The 24108-nt window shown below is 32.8% G+C and overlaps 1 protein-coding gene across 1 annotated transcript in view; it reads right to left on the bottom strand.

Annotated features, from left to right (window-relative positions):
* Nucleotides 1-169: 169 nt before the first annotated feature.
* The window catches only part of LOC140444178 (uncharacterized), a 30791-nt gene continuing 6852 nt past the window's right edge, over nt 170-24108 (bottom strand). The window contains exons 2-3 of the mRNA XM_072535892.1: nt 15861-16033; nt 170-1718 (exon numbers count right to left, since the gene is read on the bottom strand). Of these exons, the coding sequence (XP_072391993.1) occupies nt 1425-1718; nt 15861-16033 (467 nt within the window). The 3' untranslated portion in view covers nt 170-1424. The remainder of the gene's footprint in view (nt 1719-15860; nt 16034-24108) is intronic.

The following is a 24108-nucleotide window of genomic DNA, read 5'->3' as shown; positions in this document are numbered from 1 at the left end:
GACAACTAAATTTTGGGCCAATTGTGAGGGCAGTTGGCAAGGCAATTGGCCTGAAGTGTTTAGACGAAGACAATAATTTCATGCCAGTCAGTTGTCTTCTGACAATTGTCTCGCCAATTGTCATCGTGTAAACGCAGCTTTAAAGCAAATACTTATTATATACATACTGTCACTGTCACTGCCAAATCTTAAAATTTGTCAGCTAACTTATTATGTTTAACCTCAAAAAATTTCTATGATAGCTAAGAACTAAAAGCAAGAATTGTAACGAAATTAGAAGATGGTTGGTCACTATCTGTCGTAGCGAAAAATTTTGACGTATGCATAGCAACAGTTTTTAATATTAATAAAAGATAGAGAGAACAAGATATTCTCAAAAGAAAGCAAGGTTCTGGAAGACCAAAAATATCTGCCGCTCATAAAGATCGTACGCTTTTGGTGAGATTAGAAGAGAATCCTTTTGAAGATGCGAAAACTTCACGAATTATGTTCCAGTTTCCAGGAAGGAAGACAGCAACTCGTCACAGAATTAAAGCATCGCGTCTTAGATACTGAACTGCAGCCAAAAAAACAAGCTCTTACACCACCACAGAAGCAATTAATACACATTTGCTTTAAGCCATAAGCTACAAAATCAAGATTTTTGGGACAGGATAATATTTACCGATGAGAAAATTTTTCAATCTTTTAAAATGTGCAAAATTGGGGTGTATAGACCAGATAATAATAGATATAATCCTCTATATGTTGATAGATATCAAGCAGGTGGTCATTTTAGCCAATGTATGGGGATGGATATTGATGGCAGGCTTGTTGGGCAGACTTATTTGAATATTCTAAAAAACATTATGTTTCCCAGTGTAGAACAGTTGTATCCAGAAAATAATTTTATCCTCCAACAAGATAATTCCCTGTTTACACTGCAAATTTGCCTGTTTGTTGATTTTATTATTTGTCTGTCATAATAAATATAATACGAGTATAATGTCAGACCAATCAAATACACTGCTCAAAGTGATCAAATCTTACTAAGACTCGTATCAGTTTTTCTAGGAACCAGGAACGAGATCAAGTAATGTATAGTGTACATAATCATACTAAAACTATTGTGTTTGTCATTCAACTAAGTGCATCAAAATATCACCTGTTTACCGAATGGTTAAGACAAATACCTCAAAGAAAAATAAGTTTAGAAAATTGATTGATGTGCATTCCCCTCGCATTTATGAAAGGTATGAAAATAAAAAAAGTAGAAAAACATTATGTAGATATTACGAAACATTTAATTCAAAAACAGAAACATTGTTTCAATAAAACATTCAATTAAACTGTACTTAGGATTCTGCTCTGCTGAATGAATGATAGATAATCACTTGGAATTCTACGTCAGAAATAGTTTATTTTCCAATTAAATTAGCCCGCCGTTATCTGCGACAGGGCTTAGGCCCCATCTCTTGTATTCCATTTCCAATTGCTAGCTGCAGGATAAAAGTGATTATAATTAGAAAGGACGAAATTCGACAAGCGAACGGAGCTCTGTTGCCCGCGTTGCAGTAATTGTGCTCGTCGCAGCAAGTTATGCAAGAATGGAGTTTGGTGCGTTCGCCGATGACGATGCAGCCGGGCTCGCAGCTCTCTATGCAGTTACGTTGCAGGAGCCACAACGTCGGCTTGCCCGTGAATTCGTCTGTGCTGGTCGACATCGATATCCTTTGAACCTGGAACAAAGGATCGGATTATTTGCCATCATCTAATTAAATTAAGATGTATTTAATAGAAGATTGTTATTTAATTACCTACTAGACAAAATTAGCTAGTAGCTTTTTATTTCTTAGTGATTGCGCTACATGAAAATTATGGCTCATTAGTTTCTGTGAAGACTAATCTTCAGCTAGGGAAGTTTCTGGAAAAATAAAGCTAAATAAAAATTAATCATTGCTAAGGCTGAAACACTCTTTATTTTCGCAGAGAAATCGCGGAAAATAAAACATAACGGCGTATAACAATTTAAAACAATAAAAAACTAATAACATGCAAAAAAAATCGAAAATAATCACTGGTAACGTTTAAAAAAAAAGTAGCATGATTTTTATGGTCTTCAAAAGCAAATATGGTGCTTTGTGGTTCCCAAACAGATAGACAATCATACACGAATGGACAGCGCTGAAAAAAACTGTATACACCGATACAAAAATAACGTTATATTTAAAAATACTAGACATAACCACAAACTAAGTTGATATAACCAACTAGCAACTTCCAAAAACAATTGAGAATCCTAATTATAAAAAAGCTACTGTAGCAACTCTATAGTGTATTTTTATGTATGAGAGAGTAATAAAACTATAAATTATGTATGCAAATCCCTAAACTGTTGATACGGGTGACTCAATGAAAAGCAGATATTTGTCAACAAGTTTACAGAAGTATATAGGAAAACAATTTTAAACTGAGTATGACCACCAGGTATAAAGGTTGGAGCAGAATAGAATACAATAGTGAAAAATTCTTCTATTAATTTAATTTTATCTGACTCATCTATATTGACAATTCAGACATACATTATACATTTTAAAGTAGACGACTTTAAAATGATATTGCCAATATTTAGAATACAATAGTTTTGAGGATTACTAATCCCTAAATAAGGTTGCCAGTGTCGGAGTGATGGAGGTTAACAGGTACTAATGAATTTGCAAGAAATGTAAGATGTTTATTTTATTGGTTATATATAACCAATAAAAGTTTAATAAGTACCTACCTATTTGCAAAATAAAGTTTAATTCTTTAGATAAAATAAAACGTTTTATTTTATCTATTTGCAAAATAAAGTTAAGTTCTTTGCCTATTTGCAAAATAAAGTTTAATTCTTTAGATAAAATAAAACGTTTTATTTTATCTGAAATGAGTGTATTCCACGAAGTAAGGGTTTCAACAATCAAACATTTAATTCTTTAATTCCAGGAATCTACGACAGTAATTGACTAGATAATTACCTTCTAAACTTATTTCACAGAAAATGTGATAGTGGGTTTTTCCATTTTGTATATAGGAAGGTCCAAGTGGCGTATTCAAAATTCTTAACAGTTCACTAAAAGTAGGTACTTCAGTTGCAAGGTGCAGTTTATTGTGTATACTAGTGTTATGGAAAATTTGGAAGTGCCGTGTAAACGCCGAAAAATTGGTCCTCTAATAGTTAATGAAAAAACATTAATATTTAATTGTTTTAAATCATTTACAGACAAACGTTATTGTGAAAGTGTTGATGAGACCGTTGAGTTAGTTAGCAGTACACTTGGTGTTGGGAAATCTACGATTTACAGAGTTATTAAAGAAGAGAAATGTGGTAGTTTTCAAATGCCACGTAATGCTCCAGGGAAACCAAAATTTCAAATAGAATATCATTTTAAAGAAGGACTTCGACGGAAAGTGCATGAATTCTTCTTTAGACAAGAATTTCCAACATTGGATAAAGTTCTTGTCTAAGTTCGAGATGATAAGGATTACCCAGAAATGAGTCGAAGTACGTTATGGAAACTTTTAAAAGAAATAGGCTTCCGCTGGAAAAAGAATCCCAGAAAGTCTATTTTATTAGAAAGAAGCGATATTGTCATATGGAGAAGACATTTTCTAAGAACCATAAAGGAAATGAGAAACCAAAAAAGAAAAATATTTTATCTTGATGAAACATGGATCAACGAGGGTCATACACCAAATAAATTTTGGCAGGATGAAACTGTTACAAGTCAAAGGCACGCTTTTGTAAATAACTTATCTACTGGTTTAAACCCACCATCAGGAAAGGGACGCAGGCTGATAATAGTACACATTGGCAGTTCAGACGGTTTTGTTGAAGGTGGTTTATTAACTTTTGAATCAACTCGTACCGGTGACTACCATGAAGACATGAACGCTGATGTCTTTCAAGAATGGTTCGAACAAATGATAGATCTTCTTCCTAAGAACTGTGTAATAGTAATGGATAACGCAAGTTATCACTCCAGACTTATAGAAGGACTGCCCACAACCAAGTGGTTGAAAAAAGACTTGCAGAATTGGCTGAGTTCAAAAAATATTACGTACCATCTCGGATCTATAAGAAAGGAACTTTATTCGTTGTGTGCCCTTCATAAAGAAAAATTTAAAAAATACGAAATTGATGAAATTGCCAAAAATCGTGGAATGGCAGTACTTAGATCCCCACCATATCATTGTGAATTAAACCCGATTGAACTGGTATGGGCACAGATAAAGAGTGAAGTTTCAAGAAAAAATACCACTTTTAAAATTCATGATGTTAAACAGTTGGTTTTGGAGGCCGTAAATAATGTAAAACCTGAAAACTGGGAAAAGGCAGTAAATCACCCTATTAAAGAAGAGGAAAAAATGTGGAAGCTAGACAATATTACTGATAAAATGATCGAGCCAGTTATTATAAATCTTGGTTCTGAAAGTTCATCTTCTGAATCTGATTTGGATTTGTAACAAGTAGCTGTAAGTTTTATATTAATATTTTTATTCATCTATTTAACATACCTTAAACGGTTTTAAAAACTCTTTTTCTCTTTTGTAATTTTTAAAAATTAAAAAAATGTGAATTTTTTAAAACCCTTTTTAATGTAGGCCAGTCAGTTCTAATATAGTGTGTGATAAAAGAGGTCACTTTTGTTTACATACACATAACACTTTATAACACTGAAATAATTCATTTATTTTTTACAATTATTCAAAGTAATTTTTCAATTAATCTTGAGCACGCCCATGGAGTGGTCGGAGCTACCAGTTAAAATTATGCTAATTACTCTCTCGTTCATAAAAATAAACTATAATAGACCACCCTCGAGAATTGATGTGATTATTAAAATTATAATAACATTTGGATACCAACTTGTATTAAGCGGCGTACCTAAGCATTTCGGGGAATCACAGAATTGTGAGAAACTCGCAGATGTGATTATAATTTGTTAAATTAATTACTATTTAAATGGGAATAAGCCACAATTAAAGGTTAAAGTACGTTTATTGACGTTTCAATTTCCACTTCGGAAATCGTTCTGATCGAATAAAAGTAGTAGTAAATTCTGATCGAAGTAATATTAGAAGATATTACTGGAACCAGCTGAAGAAAGTTTTATACGACACTAGTCAGAGGCTAAAAAACAATGGATAATAGAAAAAATGCTACTTCAGATGAAAGAACAAATGAAATATAAAGGAAAAGAGGTACAAAGATGTATTTGATAAAACAATGTAAAGAGATAGAAGAACTAGAAACAAAGTTTGATGTGAGAAATATGCACAAAAACATAAGAGAAGTGACAGAAGTGGGTCAAAAAAAGTTAAAAAAGACACATAAAAGACAAGAAAGGGGTACTGCTGATAGGTTTGCCCAAGAAATTAAAAAGACAAAAGGAGTATTACGTTAGATAACTTTTTCAAGATGAAAGAGGTGAAATTCAGGAGATACAAGAATTAAATGATTTAGAGAAACAGATTACGATAGACGAAATTAAATATGCTATCAAAGAATCAAAAAAAGATACTAAGGAAGCTGAATTAAACGAAGTACCTGTAGAACTGTACGATACGCTATCTATGAAAAGTTAGAGGAGGAGATTAGTGAGTCCCAGTTCGGGTTCTGAAATGGAATGGGTACTCGAGAAGCACTATTTACCATATAGAATATACAGCTATTATGTACCACAGTTTCCTAATACGGGTTATTATATTTTCAGCATTTAGTTTAGCATGTACCGTTGACCTGAAGATGCATAGCAAATTATAGTATGCGAAACCGGTCGTTGGTGGTAGAATAAATTGATTGTGAGTAAGTCTCATTCTTATTTCTTTTTACCTATTTGAAATGGACTTACACAGACAATATTTTTAATATTTAGTACTTATTTACATATTTTGTTTTATTATTTTTATAACTATATTATAATATGATCTTATTAAATCAAATATTCTAATTATTTATTTACTTTAGAAGGTTACAATATATTAGTTTAAATTCTCATTTTCAAACTGTCTATCACACTTGGTCATCTCTTTTCAAGTTTAGAGAAAAATACTTGTTGTTAATTGCTTCAAAAGTACAGAAAACTCTTTAAATAACAAATTTCTTAAATTATTTATTCAAATGATGGCATTTTAAGACGGCAATGTACACATAATATATTAGCTTTGATTTATGATGGTGCATTTGTTCCACCAACCCCTGGCCACCTAAGAAGGATATGTTACAGCTCTGTAACATATTTTCTTTATTAATAGTACAGAATACGCCTCTGTTATATTTATTTTCTACATATATTTACTTTATCCGCAAAAAAGTCAAGATTTGTTAAATGTCTTTTTAACTTTTTATAACCTCATAAATCAGACCCTTTTATATATATTCTAGATTACTAAGATTATTTACATGATATCTTCTTCTTCTTCTTCCTTCTTGTACGTAGGCTTTAAAGCTTATTTCTTCTTCAATATTGGCCTCCTAAATTCTTTAAATTATCGCACCATCTTTTTCTTGGTCTGCCAATACTTCTTCGTCTATTTGGTGACTTATCTGGTGTTATTTGTACGATCCTATTTCTCTCTTATTCTACTAATGTGTTCGTTCCACTCCTGTTTCCGTTTTGTCACGCATCCATTTATGTCTTCTATATTGCATGCTCTTCTTATGTCTTCGCTTCTATCAATATCCAACAGACTTTTCCCTGATATTCGTCGGAGTATTTTCATCTCTGTCTCGTTTTAGATATGTCAGGTCTTGTCTTCGCGGTGTATATTAATATAGGTGTAATTGCTGCTTTATAGATTCTTGTTTTTGTGTCTTGTCTTAGGTGTTTGTTCTTCCAGATTGTGTCATTAAAAGATCCCACCGCTTTACTTGCTTTTAAGCTTTGTTGAGCTTCATTTACATAATATATTAGGTGCCAATTCTAGGCACCATTAAAACTATCTAATCGACATAAAAACAATTAAAAACACTCTTCATCTACACACCTAAATGATTTATTGTTCTATTCTCACTATTAAAAGGTTTTTTAATAGGTGGTCGTAAAATTTTTATTGCTTTTGAATGTACCAAACTATATTGCCATAAACAGATCATAAAAATCTCCCTTCTCTTAAAATATACATAAAATGTCAGTTATTTTCCCGCTCTAATCACAATCATCTCGTTCTCAGTAAGACAATCTTTCACACTCTCTAGGAATATTATCCGCTTTAGTTATCACATACAATTACATGTCCATACAAAACAAGCTGCTGAATAAAATTGTTTGTAAAACGAACCGTGCTCAATTAAAATAAAATACTGAACTCGCGGCATACAATAATTCCTTAACATCGACCTTACCTTTTATGATCAACCCAATATAGACGTTTTGGTTCTCGTCTTACGTTGAAAAAATATCTTGGAATTGTTCTAGTAAGTATCTTGTATTATTTGGGACCAGGTTCATTTCAATGTTAAGTAGTTAAGGTAGAATAAAATAACACATCTTTACTGGGCGGAGTATACGTTTAATTCTTTTCCGTAAAACCAATCTAAAATAGCTTATTCAAATATTTCTAAGACTTGCTCAGCATAATCTTGACTTGGATAATGGTGACACTCTTCATTTAGATAAAATAATATTTTATTTTTCGGAACTATTCCTATATATATTATAACGTCAAAAGAAAAATAAAAAACACGTTTGGTTAATACGATCCTGGTAACTTTCAAATTTGTTTCGAATTGCATATAGCTGAAAGCAGATGCTGAGAATGAAATTTTCCAATCATGATCACAACAGAATTTGGTGAGTAAAGTTATACATTTATAGAAAGCTACCATTGCAATTAATAAAGCATCTTAACTTCGGTTAAGTGAAGTATGAGTACGAATTAAAAACAGCAGAAAATAAACATCTTAATTGCGAAGGATTAATTAAGACTGAGATATACCTAAGACCTACTAAAACTATTCGAAAGCTCTTTTAATAAAATAAATAAAATGCCGAGTATATCATATTTCTCTAAGAGTCTAATTAAATTCCTCTAGTTCCTATTAAAATTCCTTATGGCGCCGTTATATCAATTACTATCGTGTTTTTCTCGGAAAATGGTCCGATGCTTTCGTTATAATTCTAGAAAATAAGCTTATCTGGTAAATATCTTAGAATATTAGAAAATAGTTGCAATAATGTAGAAAAATACATAAATGTGGGTAGTTTCTAGGCTATTTAGGCTTACACCTGTAAGATAGGTTTTTACTTTTGTCGATCGACTATATTTTCCGATTTGTTTATTTATACCAGAGTTATGGTATAATTGTCAAAGATAAAAGTTGAAAAGTTTATATGAATGACATATCTCTGGTGCTTACGAAGGGTAGAATTCCAAAAAATGCGGCGAAGAGTATAATTTGTAATAAATACTTAACGAAATTTCGCCATTCCTTCCTATTGGATGCCATCTGTGTTGCTTCCTGCCAAGTCTTACCCTTACTCTGCAGTATCTGCGAGATGTCACTGTTCCATTCTTTAATGGGTCTTCTTCTTCTGTTCTTCCCTATTGGTTTGGCGTCCCACACTCTTTTTACTTGTCTATTATTGTCCATCCGGGTCAGATGTCCGAACCATGCCAATTTTTTCTCCTTGTAATAAATACGTATTTTTAATTGATGATGATATTCAAATTGTTTATAAGCCTAAAATTTAAATTTTTTTAATTCTCCAAGCTTTTCTGATCGGCGGATTTTAATTTTTCAAAATGAGTTTGAAATACTAAATGCTCTTCTATATGTAAAAAAAGTTTCAAGTATCTAAAAGTTTTAGTTTTTGACTGCATAATTTTTAAAATTATTCGTTTTAAAAAAAATAATTAGTTTGATGAATTATTTTGCAGCAAAAACTATAAAATCGATTTTAATGAAATTTTGTGTGGTGATTAAACATATTAAATAGTTTTCTTTCTTGGAATACGAAAGTCCTAAATTTGATTTTAGTCTCAAAAATATACTCACAAAAAAAACTTTCTTTTAACTGTTTTTTGTGTTTTTAATATTTTTTCAATAATAATAATTCTTGAGATTTAAAACTAGTATTGTCTTATGTAAAATATAATTATCTTTTTTTATGTTCTATACAAAATTATTCTAAAACTGATAGATATTAAGATATGTGCGAAAAAATGAGGGAAAAAATATCAAATTTCTTGATTTTTTTATATTTTGTTTAATAAAAAGTTATGCCCAAGTTTTACAATTTGCACATAGCGAAATTATTATTTGTAGTGAAATTTTAGAGCGGTTTATGCAAAAAAAATGCGATTATCCCTTTCGAGTCCGATTTTTTTTTTCACGATCGGTATGGAATTTAGAATTTTTTTCGTTTAAACCGCATAATTAAAAAAAATGATGTTTTTTTTCTGTTTAGATCATTGTTTAGATCATTCCACCATTTGGTAGACTTCCTATTAAAGTCATACAAGTTCAAGATATGATCTGTTAGGTCCAAGCCGCCCATTTTCTTATCCAAGTCGAAAAGTTCAGGACATCGCACATTCATTTTAGAGCATTTGTGTTACTTCTACTTGCTTATTTCCAAAGCTTACTACTAACAAGTCTAACCAGTCATTGACTGATCAATGCTTTGAAAAGCCTCCTCTGTTTGATATTTTGGAAATTTTAGTTTTAGATAATGCGACATTGTCGATTTAATATGATTTTCTCGCATTGTCAGGCTTTACAATATCAGCGAAATACATTTGGGCAAGGATCAGTTTACAGCGGTCTCGAGAAATCACCCTTTTTATTGCTAAATTTTTTAAAGAATCATTGTGTGACCAATAATCATTGAAAAATGTAACTCGATTATCTGCCATGACTAGTGTGACACCCAAAACAATCATAATTTCATATTCATTGGTATGAATTCTTTTTTTCTTGGTGTCGTTTCCAAATTTCTCTAAACGTAAGTTCGTACAATGTGTAATATGTCGAATGAGGCTTTTGTTAAAGACTTTAAGAAATATTTCTATTTCGGTCATGGTATGAGGAAGAGTTAATTCGACTTTTTTTCTGATGGAACAGAAAAGTTGGATGGAACCGTCATGAAACCAAATACCTGGTTGGTATGTATCTTCGCCTTCTTTATCATTTTCGTCACTTGCTTTCTTCTTCACTTTCGTCACTTATCATCTGATTCTCTTCATCTATCTTATTGCCCTCGGAACCTGAATCTATTACGTGACGCTCTCGTTATACTTCTCCTTCGCATCCTGATGAATTGTAGTCTTCACATCGGAGCTACTAGCCTCAAAAGGATCCACTTCGGATTCTGTATCGCTGGCAAAAATTGATGATGCTTCGTCCTATAGCTCTTTCTGCGTCAATATCTTTCTACTCATCTAGAACAAAACAAGACTGTTGGGACACATATAACCCACCATAAAAGTCTGTTGGGACATATTTCACCCATAAAACAAAATACTAGTTTTATTAGAATATTCACCTCTTTTTGTAGGTAGCTCCACTCACAAAAACAAATTCTCAACAAAGGTACAACTGCAGACGTGATAATCATCAACAAAACTATATAAACACATTCCACAGATCAACATCAAAGGAAAATACAACCGAAAACAGTTCGCAATGTTGTCGCTTGCCAAATTATTCTTTAAAATTATTATTAAGTTCTTAAAAAGTCGGTTATGATAAACATTCATGTAAAACGGTTCAGATTTAGTCAAATAGACTTGATGATTTCAGACTCGAAAAAATTATATGCTTCACATCCAAAAATCGTTATTTTAACCAGATACCGCCTGGACTATAAATCAAACAACAAACACAAACCCAAAGATGTGTTGAATAAGAACACAAACGTCATCGTAACCATCCTGCCAACATCTTTGTCACCGACCGTACTTCAGAACAGGAACCTATCTTTTAAAAGGATAAGCTTGTATACGTAGGTCCAAAGACAAATTTCCAGAAAGAAGAAGTATCGTAGTGCTTTTAGGTAAAAAAGAAGAAGAAGAAGGGAATATTTTTGGTAATCTTTTTTATATTATTAAACGTCTTTGCTTTAATTTCCCTTCGATATTTTTAACAATCTCACGTCATCGGCATTATAACAATATTTCGACTACAAATTAAGAGACCAACAATAATATTGATAGCAAACAAAATACCGGAAGTGTTATTTATAGCCCCATCTCATTTAGAACTCGGCCAATTTTACATATTATATTCAATCTGTTTTGTTTTATCCAATGTATTATATTTGAAATAATGATCACCAAATTTGATTACTCGTGCTAGCGTTGTGATTAATGGTTCAAACAATATTTAGAGTAAACTAATTTGCTGCAAAATTATAGTCAGAACGTACACAACATAATATGTGTAGTATATTAGAGAACTATAGTAGATTGTACGTTTTTCTATAAAAAGTTAATGTAGTTGGGCTTGAAAGTATACGAACAATATAACAAACACTGTTTTAATTTCCGCTGTATTTATTTTTCACCTCTACATTCACCAGACTCAACAGTAAAAAATATCAATTAGGTAGTCAAACACAGTTCAAGTAATAAAGGAATGTAGCTCAGGGAAATGAGCAAAAATACAGCGCTTTCTTAAGAATCGCTGTAACTACTAACATAGGATTTGCATAACAAAAGTTATGCAAATGAATTTAATTTTATTTTTCGTATATTTTCTTTCCTAGCCATTTACAAACGTAGGCAAATGTTAGCCAACAAACGTCTAATAACGTACAGATCGTTTAATACAACTATGGTTCACAAAATAGGTTTACTTTTGACAGAAAATTTAATAAATTCTTACTGGAGATTAAAAAATTCTCCTCCTCCTGCAGAGTCTTTTTTTGATACAAATTTATTTTAATCTTATATATTACAGCTACCAAAATGTCCTTTATACGAACAAGACTTTGACGTTCTGATAGACAAACCAACCATTATAATGCCCTCTTATTCAGACTTGCCAATTTTAACTAATCTGATATTTAAATCCATGCTAAGCAAATTAGGGGAAGATTTAACAATAATTTATACAGATGGATCAAAAACTGTTGAAAGTACTGGTTTGCCATTTTTTGTTTCAAACAGCAATTATGTTAAGAAATATCGAATTCCTGAATGTTGTTCTATTTTTACAGCAGAGATTTTCCTCTGTAAGTTAAAACCATTATATTTTTTATAAAAGAACTAAAACCGGTTCCGACTAGTTTATTAAAAAACCGTTAAAATGAGGTATAGTAAAAGTTTTTTGGTGTTTGGTCTAATTATTTAGTAATAATTCCCTGGTGGTCTAATGTACACTGCTCAACAGTTAAAGCGGATATTAAAAAAATATTTAGTACCTGTTGGTCTAAGAATAAAGTATTGTAACTTGAATAATAAAACAAGCTGTTCTAATTTATGTAAATCTATTTATTTATAAGCTTACGTTGCGATAATATCTTATCAACTAACTAAACTAATATCAGCGCGGCTAATATACAGGGATGAGTGCCTTAAGAACCGGCAAAATAACGCAGAAGATAGAAAACATAATACGTTGTGAAATAAAAAGAGATGCAAGTAGTAGAGGTGAGAAATTATCGATATAAACCTATAATTTACTTTACATTACATTAGATCTATCGAAAGTTTCCCACCTTTAGACGTTAGCTTATGAGCTGATTGACTTCAGTCATAGTAATACTTATCACGTAATGTAAGTAAAAACAGTTTAAGTACGAGTATGTTTTTATCCAAAATTAAAGTGTTGATCAATAATAAACTGTGATTTGAGACACAGAATTAATTATCAAATTACTACTAATTAAACTGTTTACTTACATTTGCTTTATTGCCTTAAATCAGTTTTTACCTTATGCGAAATTTAAAAAATGTTAATTTTCGACGTCATACTTGTAATATTATGACTGAAGTCAACTAGCTCATTAGCTAACGTCTAAAGGTGGGAAACTATCGATAGTCCTAATGTAATGTAAAGTAATGTAAATTAGAGGTTTCTATCGATAATTTCCCACCTCTACTACTTTCATCTCTTTTTATTTCACAACGTATTATGTTTTCTATCTTTTGCGTTATTTTGCCGGTTCTTAAGGCACTCATCACTGTATACAAGTTGTTATATACTAGAGTAATCTAGAATAGTCCACCTCTATTCTTGCTTGTATGAACGCCTCGATCTGTCAGCCGGTCGATACATCTGGAAGATTCTCGAACACACATCATCAATTTGAGAGATGTAACCGTTATATAGGATAAGTCGATATTACCTTGTTCGTTACAGTGTGTTTAATACATACTTAATTCGTAGACTATGTTTGGTAGTGTACCCTTTTGGTACCTACCTTTTTTTTTCCGGCAAACGAAAAAATATTTTTTGCCTAAAATGTACTTAAAACAGTTCATATACAAGATGTTTCAAAAAGGTATGTCATAAATTAAATCACGCATTCAGGGGACAAAAATAAATTAATTGAATCCAACTTACTTTAGTACAAAAGTGTACACAAAACAAATTACAGTTTGAAGTTACAAAATAAAAATTGTTTTTTTGCAATATCTCCTAAACTACTTGACATTTTGTAATAAAAATGGACACATATTTCATACAAAAGAAACAACAAAATCTAAGCGCACAGAAAAATTTTAAGGGGTGTAACGATGTGCTGAACGTTCAACAGTTTGAACCGTGGGAGTGTCGATAATCACGCATCCATTTCCACGACGAGACGACGAAGTGGGGTTCGGAACGGCTATTTAAGGCGAGCGATTGGCGGAATTAAAGAAATCTGGTGGCTAACGTTCTAGGCTCCCTGGCTCGCTAGTGTATTGAATCTGCAAGCCAACCCGGACAGAGGGACTTCCGTAGTGAGGATTATACTATGTCCTTAATCAAGAGAACCCGTGGGTATCGTGCATTGAACGTTACCGTCAACTCTGACTGAGAGTATAGCGTGGATCTGCACAACCGAATATTTCGATTGCTAGTGCGTATTTTATTTTTATTTTTGTATATACGTTGAAATTAATAGATTTATTTTTATTTCAACCTGTGTTTTACTGAGTCTGTCGCTTCGAAAGAGCTACCCGTTACAAACTGGCGCCCGAGCAAAATTGAGGAAGTGCTAAAAGAGACCGAAAATTAATAACATGCCGACAGATAAAGACACAGACTCAGTAATAGGTACATCGTGGATAAACCGCCTTTGCAAAGAGGAATTGCAGAGCGAAGCCGGAAAATGTGGCTTAAATCCCAAGGGAACCGTCGACGAATGGAGAGTACGACTTAGAACCTATTTTAAAGATCGCGAGGAAGCGACAGGAACAATTCCAAAAGAAAAAACTTCCAAGGGAGTAGAATCCGACACACTGACCCAGGAAATTTCGATCATCCGAAGACAATTACAGGAATTAACAATAACGAAACAAATGGGGCAATCAGAATTGCTAAATCAAGTACGAAAGTGGAACATACACTTCGACAAGAAACATTCGGATGCAATAGAATTCTTAGAAAGGATAGATGAATTAAGCTTGGCCTACGAGATCCTTCCCAAACTTTAAGTTCAAATCAAATAAATGTTGTGGCATCATTAGTTTAACACATTATTTTTAAAACTTTTTTGCATCTTATCACGTTGATAGATTAGTAAATCAATCTACTTTTACCACCTACTAAAAACAGTTTTACTACCCATGGATTGGGTTTATTTTTTATGTATTTCTTTACAGACATTCTCCCTTTGAAGGACATGATTTGTACGTCTATGCAAACATTTGTTTCTATCTGCAGTTCTCTACATCTCCTTAGGAGTGATTCAAAAACTAGTTGCACTTTCCACAGTTTGTCGTTGAATTGTCTGAATTTCAGATTTTCAACACAATATATGTGAGTGCGAAGTTTAAAAAAATTATTCGATGTCATTGTGCCTGTAAAAATATCAATTTTAAAAGATTTATCCCAATACATTCGCAGTCTTAAAAAATTTAGATAGCCTGTTAGAATATTCAGGCCAAAAAACGATTTTATTTCTTGCGGGTTACTTGGTATAAATTTCTTATTTCCAGTTTGCAAAGCAAACATATTCTAGTATTTAATTAAATTTTCAAATAAATTTTCGGGTAAATATTTCAGAAAATATCTAACTGGATATTCCTCAGAACAGTTTTCAATAGAAATCGGGGTTATTTTATGAGGCAATTCTCGTGTTACATATTGTAACCATTTTACCTATTTTTTCAGGGTAATAAAGATCTCAAAGTTCTCACATTATTATCATTTTCGCCTTGTTTATCATCATCCGTTTTTCTTTCTCAGTATGCTCTTCCTTATCCTCCACTTCGTTTTGATTTTCTGAGACATCATCTATCATATGACCAATTCTCTATCTTACTTATATTTCTTCTTCACAGTCACTTTCATCACTAACACATCCTTCTATGTCTGACTTGGATACTATGTTTTGGGTACAATTGTGCCCATCGAATTGGGGGACACTTCTCTATTTGAAAAATTAAAATTTTAGTAATATATATTCACAATTAGTAATAAGTAACACCACTTTCAACACTGCACTGAAAAATAAACAGCGTTTGACCTTTATTTAAACTGATATTTGAAGAAACAAGTAAGTACACTTACCTCTTATCAACAATGCGATTGCGGCCATATTGCTTTTGATATAATTTTATTTTAAAATAAAACGATCTATACTACTATCTGGGTATAGTATTTATAGAATTTAAATTTATTTAAAATAATTTAAAATAGCTATCACTGAGATATTTAATACATTAAACAACAGCGCACCATTTACCTGACATTTTTTCTGTTCTCTCGAGCATTTATGATGCATGCTGGTATAGTTGTTGCCATCCATCTCAAGACACCTTTCTCCATCCAACATGGTATTACATCTGTAGCACCACAGATCATGTTGTTTCTCTGTGGCGCCTTTTGTCTTGTGGTGGGTCTCACCTAAACTTTTACCTAAAACAAAGAATAAAAATAAATATTGTATATACTCGTTAGAGCCAACTTTTGACTGCAAAAGTTCTGTGTAGTAGTTAAATAAAGCTGGACAAATAAATAAGAAAAAAAATTACGGTTTTTACAGTTTTAAAGGCGTCGATTGGATTAATGGACCTTTGCAAACTATATCCAGACAGATTTTTTGTATAAACCTCACATACCAAGTTTCATCCAACAAATCTTAAATTGTATAATCCGTGGTTGTAAAAGTTCTGTCAACGTCACAACATAAAGTATACTTTAAAGCAATTTTTAGTTATCTAATGTTAATCTGGATGTTTTGTGGCTTGAAGAGAAAGAGTACAAATAATACTAAAAGACTACTCAATAAAAGATGTAGACGAATCCAGACTTTTTATCATGCAATTCCTAATATACCTCAGGAAACGAAGCCGAAAAAGCACTTGAAAAATCAAAAAATTACTGGGCGATATTTTTTAGTGAAATATCTAATATAGGTCAATAAAAAATGCGCACCATCTTGTAGGTATCGAAATTTATACTGCTTCATGGTTTTTTATTAACATTTAAGCAAAAAAATGACGTTTTTCATTAATTTCAATATTGTGAAAAAACTACGCATTGTAGATGAAAACGTTCAACAGACGATTTTCTTGAAAATGCTTACTTTTTAAAATGGGATTTTCTAAATTAAAAAATGTGTATAAACAAACCATGATTTTTGTTTTTTTTTTTATTCAGTGCCATTCCATGCCTCTTGCAGTACTGCATAGTGCGATCGATCAAAATTTGCAGCCTCTTCTCGGCTGTTCGCAAGGAATATTGTATGGTCTGCATATTTGAGATTATTCACTAGTATTTCGTTAGTTAATATGCCTTCATTGATATCTTCTAGTGCCTCATAAAACATTTCTTTTGAGCACATATTAAATAGTAGAAGGGATAGTACATATCCTTGCCGTACTCCCCTTCATCTAGATCTTTAGATTTTTGTTGGTCTACTCGTATTATGGCTAACTCAAAAACGATTACAAATATGTAGTAGTCAAATTTATACCGATATCAGAGTTTTTTGTATATATGTAACAATCTATTGCCTTTCAAAACAAAATACTCTATAAAGGGATAAAATAAACACAAACTATCCATGCAAATACATTCCTCGTAGTTTAATTTTCCTGTCTGGGGTATTATTTTGTTTACAGCCGACTCAATGGCCGGGTATTCTCGAAAATCAATTCCTTAATATAACCCAAACATTTGAACTAACCTAGTTTACATGAGATCACTCGCGTTATTTGTTCTACAGAAATTCATCCCTCAGAAATTAATCCGATAGAAATTCTTGTACGATGATGAAATATTTTACTTTATATTGTGGATTATTAAATTTATTTTAAACGTCAACGGTACATTAGAAGCATGTTATTTTAATTATGTTGATATTTCTCTTTATTTCTCTTCCCATATCTCTTACTTCGAAAGAAATAGTCAAAATAAAATGTCAATTTTCATCAGGGAGATAATTCTTTAAATTATATATACATTACTCTTAATATACCTCAAGCTTAGCTGGAAGCCACATTTATAGCTTTGTCTAAAGTAAGACACCAAGAAGGTGAGGACTACCGCATAATTGGTCTCATGAGCCATCTCCTTAAATCATTCTTGAAAATCATACTTCTTTTTCTTCTCGCTTAGCTTTTCCCATTTCAGAGGTCTCTGATTATTACTCTTCTTCGTCACTCATATCTACACTTTCCTTCTTGGCTATAAAGTCCTTCCATCTTTTCCTCAATTTTCATCTACTTTCCCTCAACTTCTAACAGCTTTATCCTTCATCCCATGTAGTTTTTATTTCAATATTTTAAGTTACCAAATTATTACAGTATTTGTTCTCGAACCTTTTTTGAGACTGTGGTCACCCCGACTCTTTCCCTAATCACGTCATTACTGATCTTGTATCTTCTAGTCTTAACCTTTTCAGTTTAGTTACCTTCATCTTCTTTTCTTGAACCCTCTTAACAGGCCACATATTACCACCGTACATCTACGCTGGCCTCGCTACACTCTTGTATATCTTTCCTTTTAGTCCTCCACCAATTTTTCGATCACAATGTACACCACTCTTTCGCTTTCAGTTAAACAAACCAGCCTGTATCCTGTGGGTATTTCCTCGATCTAGTGTCTTATTTTTCGTTATATAGGAGCCAAGCTATTTAAATTCTTCTACTCGTCCTAGTTTTCTCCCAAACAATTAGATATCCCCAACAATTTCTGTAACTCCCAATCACGTAGTTTACGACCCGCTAACGTTACGTCCTCCCTCTTCAATAGGACTTATTTAAACCTCCAGCTTTTTCTCCAACATTTTCTTGCACCACTTGACTTTTCATTACCATCATTTCATATCGCCATCCCCAAACCTCCATGAACTCATTCTATTTCCACTCTTTCTCTACCAATGTGTCTATTTAAATCACCTCCAATAATTCACTTTTCATCTATAGGAATCTCGAGCATCTCGTAATAAGGGGCGCTCCAAAATTCACATTTCTGGCTTGTTTAATTTTTTACATGCAAAAAACCATGTTATATTTTTTGCTGTATCAGCTCCTATAAGTTTCAACCACAATACTTTAAATTAACTCTTAGTAATAATTCCTACTCTCACTTCAACCCCATCCCTTTAGACATACAGACAGTTTTAAAATAGCAAACAGAAAAGCGCTCTCTTGACAAGACGCTTTTGATCTCTCTGGTCTTGACATTTGTATCGAATAGAATTGCCTTTTTGGTCTCTCTCTGAGCCTCCGACTGTTGATTGCCGCTAGCAACAGATTCTCTCTCATCTAGCTGCGTCCATCGCGAACAGCCATTTTCATAGTTTTCTCTCTCCTAATAATTTCAGAAAATATCGCGAATCGTCTTGACTTTTAAATATTATAGACAACAGATGCAAATGTGTTCTATCTCTTCGATCTAAGTGTTAGTACTGCGAGACCCGTGTGTAAAAATTGCTCTAAAGACAGCTCTCTCGTACGAGAAACAACAGCCAGTGAACATCGCGAATGTAAGGCTATAAATACCACGAGTGTGTGTAATAGCGATATTGGTAAGACTTTTCTATAAACCTGATTTGACTATTGTATAACCCTTTATTGCCTCTCCTAATTATTTTGGAACCAGCCCTATTTAATACAGTTCTTATACTCTGACTACATGGCTTAAAATCTAATGCACATGGTTTTCTACGACAACTACTGGAGTGTTTGGAGCAGCAGTGGGCACGATAAAAGTGAACAAAGTGAACACCTAAACACCTACACCCAAAGACACCTTTAGACCCCTAAAGAAGAATACTATTATAAACAGGGCTTAAATGAACCTCAGATGACCTAAAATGACTTTAAAATCTTACTATATATATATAAAAGAAACATTTATAATTTAAAGGATTTACTACTCTTTAAGTTTCCACTTTCGATATTTGAAAGAGCTTTTTTTACAATCGCATTTAACCCACGATTGGTGTAGGCATCACAAATAATTTATAGGATTGGATCCCATTTTCAGGACTATTAAATCGCTCAGTTCTCCTTTTATTTTCTCCTATGAGCAAAAAACTTTGGTTATAAATCAGGTGAACACGACCAACTGGGTATTAATTCTGTTTTTTGTATGTTCGAAATAAACGTTTGATTAATGTGCCACGTGACAGCTTGTATTTTTATGATGAGAGATTGATAAATGTTGTGGAGGGCTTTTTAATACGCGAAAATGCGGTGGGAAAAAATAATTTTGTATTCAGTAATAACGAAAACTGTAGGGTGTTTAAATTATATGATACAAAGCAAATTTACTGAAACTCACAGATAATCGTTAATATGAAAAAGAACGAATTGAGAATTTAATGATATTAAGGTATGGTGATATCAAAACTTGATATGAAAAACATTCCAATTCACTTTTGTTTAATTTAGAGAAGAGCGATTTAAAAAATTTTCCACATTTTATTTTTTTATTTCATCAGTTTTAATATTTTTTGTAGTTTTCTTAATCCATATTTTATAACTTTTCCACAGCTTTTCACTTTCACTTTGTTATTAAAATTACAGGTCCTGATTTAGGTCGAGTTACAATATCAAGTTTTTCAAGAATTTTAGGTGAAGATAGTGAAGTAAGTGGTTTATACAATAATATTTGAACAAAATAATAATTTCACCTTAACGTGATTTTTTGTATGGATTTTACATGTTGGAATTCAAATTTTCGGTGAGAACACATTCTTGAAGTAACTCAAGCATATAACTAGAATGCACAAATAGAGAATGTATAGAGAACAAATTGAAACTAAAGCCAGTACAAAAAGAAAACCTCAAAGCTCGCAAAGAACATAAATGGAATAGTTTAAATAGAAAGTTTAGGAAACTACCATAAACTCATCATAAAAATTTCAGTTTTTTTGATTTCAATTGCACTGAAAGTATGTTCACTTGGATAATAAGGTGATGAATGACTTGCATAACTATTAAGTACATAGTTACGTAAAAAATGGTATAAATTTGCTCAAAGTGTGAAGTAACTAATTTGTTTTACATTTTGAGTTTTTTTACTTAAAAAATAGATTTGTAGTCGATTAATCTTGAATTGGAATTTTTAGATGGGTAAATCTAAAGATCTTTGTGTTAAAAAAATCTCGTCCATTATTGCTCTATTAAAGAATACAGCACTTAGTCAGAGAGAGATAGCAGCACGAAAATGTGGTGTATCCCAGTCGTCAGTGAGAAAATTGAGTCAAAAACTCAAGGAGAAGCGACCTTTGACGTCAGTTCGGAAAGGCTGGTGTGGAAAAAAACCTTCAGTCACCCCCAGTGTGCAACGAAGTTGGAAGAAGCAGGATTCGTGGCCACCGTACGCCAAAATTTGTATGGCATGGGCTTTAAATATAGCAGACCTGTAAGGAAGCCAAAACTAACACCAAAAAACGCTTAGCTTGAGCCAGGATCCATAAAGACTAGTCTATTGGTGATTGGCGTAAGGTAAATTATTACAAATCATTTTATTTTTGCACTTTATAATTGTTATTCGCATTCACTGGTTTGCTTCGGCAATGAAGTCAATTTCAAATTATGGATGACAAGGCCCAGGAAGACGTCCAGGGGAAAATATGAAAAGGGGTGTGTAATTTATACAATTAAACATCCACCTCAGTATGTCATCAAGTGCCCTAGTCTGTCGACCAATAGCACGCACTTAATGCGCGTCGCTCCGCCTACTCGACTCGGAGATTGTGTATAAATAATCGCACAATCTTAGCGTGAGGATGAGTTTATAGACCACGGCCTCACCTAGAGCATAGTTCGCTCTGGGGGGTCGCCGGTCTGGGCTCTACTCCGTGCTATCGCAATTCTAGATTTTGTAGCTAATCTTCTTTACCTCTACAAGTTGTTTTATTTCAACCTACAAGCGATGGTCTACCATATCATGCGATATCACACATATTACGCACAGTCTTTATCAATACTTTTAAACAAAACAATCCACATCCAGAAGTAAATTGGATAAATTCTTTGGGGTACTCCATACGTTATACATAAAGCCCCTAGGCAGAGCGTACAGCAGAGTGGATAATTTCATAGGTCCACTCTTGCTCCGACGACAAGTAATGATACATATGGTCGGTAATTAGTGGCAAAGGTATGGGACGTTTGTATCTCGTAGAAGGAACTATGCGACTAGATCAATATAAAAGGGTTGTGCAGTCAAAATTGCTTCCACAAGTGAACGAATGGTTTGGTAACAGCTATAAGATATTTATATAGGATGGAGCACCTTATGATCCATATGACCATCCATATTTAGCCATATGACCTACAGATAGTCATATGTCACGGCAACTCACCAGACATGAACTCTATTGAAAATGTCTGGGAGTGCTTAAAAAGAGAGTTAGCCAAGGAAATAATTACCAACAAGGTTCAGTTGATAGAAAGAACCATTCTCCATTGGAATCACACCGAAAATTTAAAAGAAATCGCAGGAAAATGCATAAACAGCATACCTAGGAGAGTGTCTGCACTGTTTAAAGCCGAGGGTGGCTTAACAAAATATGAATGTCAAAGTAAAATATTGTAATAATTTACGTTGTTTTGTTCAATAAATATGCAAAAAGATTACTAGTATTATTTGTGTTATGTTTCTTACTTATAGCTAACATAGTTATAATTATAGCATAGAAAACTAGAATTTGCTAAGTGAGTCTATTAAAGTGAGCAGGGACTGTATACATATTTATTCATATATCGCCTTTTACGTGTTTTAATGCTACTGTTCTCCATTGAGTTCTGTAAAAATTTGTTGGTTTTCATTTTAATTTAATGCAATGTTGTTTCCATTAATGTAATTACTTATATTATTGAATACTATGATACATTATGTTGTCCAGAAGTTGATATTGGGTTTAACATAAAGAGACATGTAAAAAGTTTTTCCAAAAAGACTTGTTGAATTCAACAATTCCATCATCACGGCAACACCGACGCCGAATCAATACTCTACGTTGCCACGGCAACAAGGGGGCGGTATCTCTTCTCTGTCGGTTAACTTTGATCTCTATAGAGAGATGGGAAAAGATGGCGATAGCACAGTATATGAGTGGGACAGAGACGCGGCGAGTGATGAAAATAGAAAAATTAGTGTGTAGTCAACAATAAAATGTCCCGATTTGGTCAGCGCTTCTCATTATTCCCGTTTTTTATCTCCCGCTGTTCTTGTAGTTTACTGAGACTTTCATAGACATAAAGACATGTGACGTGACAAAGACTAAAAGGTGGCGTAGCAATAATGTCATGAGAATTGAATTTACACGATGCTTGGGAAGTATACGAGGGCCATATGATACATATTTAGGCTGAAACATAATTAAAAGTCAGTATTTATGTAAATACAGGTGATACAGTCTAGCAGAAATTTAGAATTGAGCTTGAATATCGATGAAAATAGGTACCATATAGGTAGGTACTAATGATAATATAATTCGTCGCCAGTTTTCTTTACTCCATAGCTTTCAATGATGAATATGTTTCTGTGTTCAACATACATCGAAATGAATACCACAATTGTTTGTCTTTTTCAGACCACAACCAGGATCATAAAATTCTCGAATCACGCTAAATAAAGGAAGCAAATAACTTACAATATATCTCCAATTCGGCTGTTTCAAATCTTAACCAGAATACGTAGATCTAACACTTTCACTCACTGTTTTTCTTTTTAATCTATTAAATTAGCTTTGGAAAAATTCACTGCTTCTCAACTTTAGCAGCCGAGCTCTTCAAAAATGCCTTCTAAGATGATCTCCCTTCTCTAGTTCCCTTATTTTTATCTCTTCACTTCCTCACCGAATAATTCCTAGCCAATCAGCTTCTTCAATTATTTTCTCGCCAGACTTTTTCTATCCTACCTAAATTGAAAAACAAAACCCTTTCCTTGTAATTATAATTTCCACCTGTCTTCCACAAAATTTTCGTGTAAATTAGCAAGTTATACTTAACAAAAGTCTTTTAAGAAATTATCTATATAATAAGCCATTACGATGTTTATTTTACAATCGGTTTCAAAAATTCCTAATCTGTTCGAAAACATGTAGTGTTATATCTACCTTACTAAAGCGTAGACAAAAAATATTAATCTTACTCGAAATTACGTATGTATTACTATTGGTCGTCTTCAGTACGGTGCAGCCAAGTTAGAAAAGGAGCATGTTAACTTGGGAAAGGATCACTACAGGAGCAATACGACCAATTTGTGGCAATATCGTTAAAAGACTCTCAGGTTTCCAGAGCAACAGCTAACACATCCACGGAAGAAGCTAAGCTGCCTGAGGAAAAGGATTTTTTTATTTTTTCAAACAGCAATTCTCACTGTCGTATTTTACCTAAAATGTTTGTTATATTTGCAAAATCCAACGTTTTGCAAATATTGGATTTTTTCCGCATCGTTTGTGTAATATTTTGTTATATCTATAATAGAAAACACTGCCATTTTGTCAGAATAAAAGCATTTCATTA

The sequence above is a fragment of the Diabrotica undecimpunctata genome, chromosome 6 (assembly GCF_040954645.1).
Source record: "Diabrotica undecimpunctata isolate CICGRU chromosome 6, icDiaUnde3, whole genome shotgun sequence".
In the NCBI taxonomy this organism is placed as follows: Eukaryota; Metazoa; Arthropoda; class Insecta; order Coleoptera; family Chrysomelidae; genus Diabrotica; species Diabrotica undecimpunctata.
The sequence above is the reverse complement of the archived record's forward strand: the minus strand, read 5'-3'. Positions and strand labels throughout refer to the sequence as shown.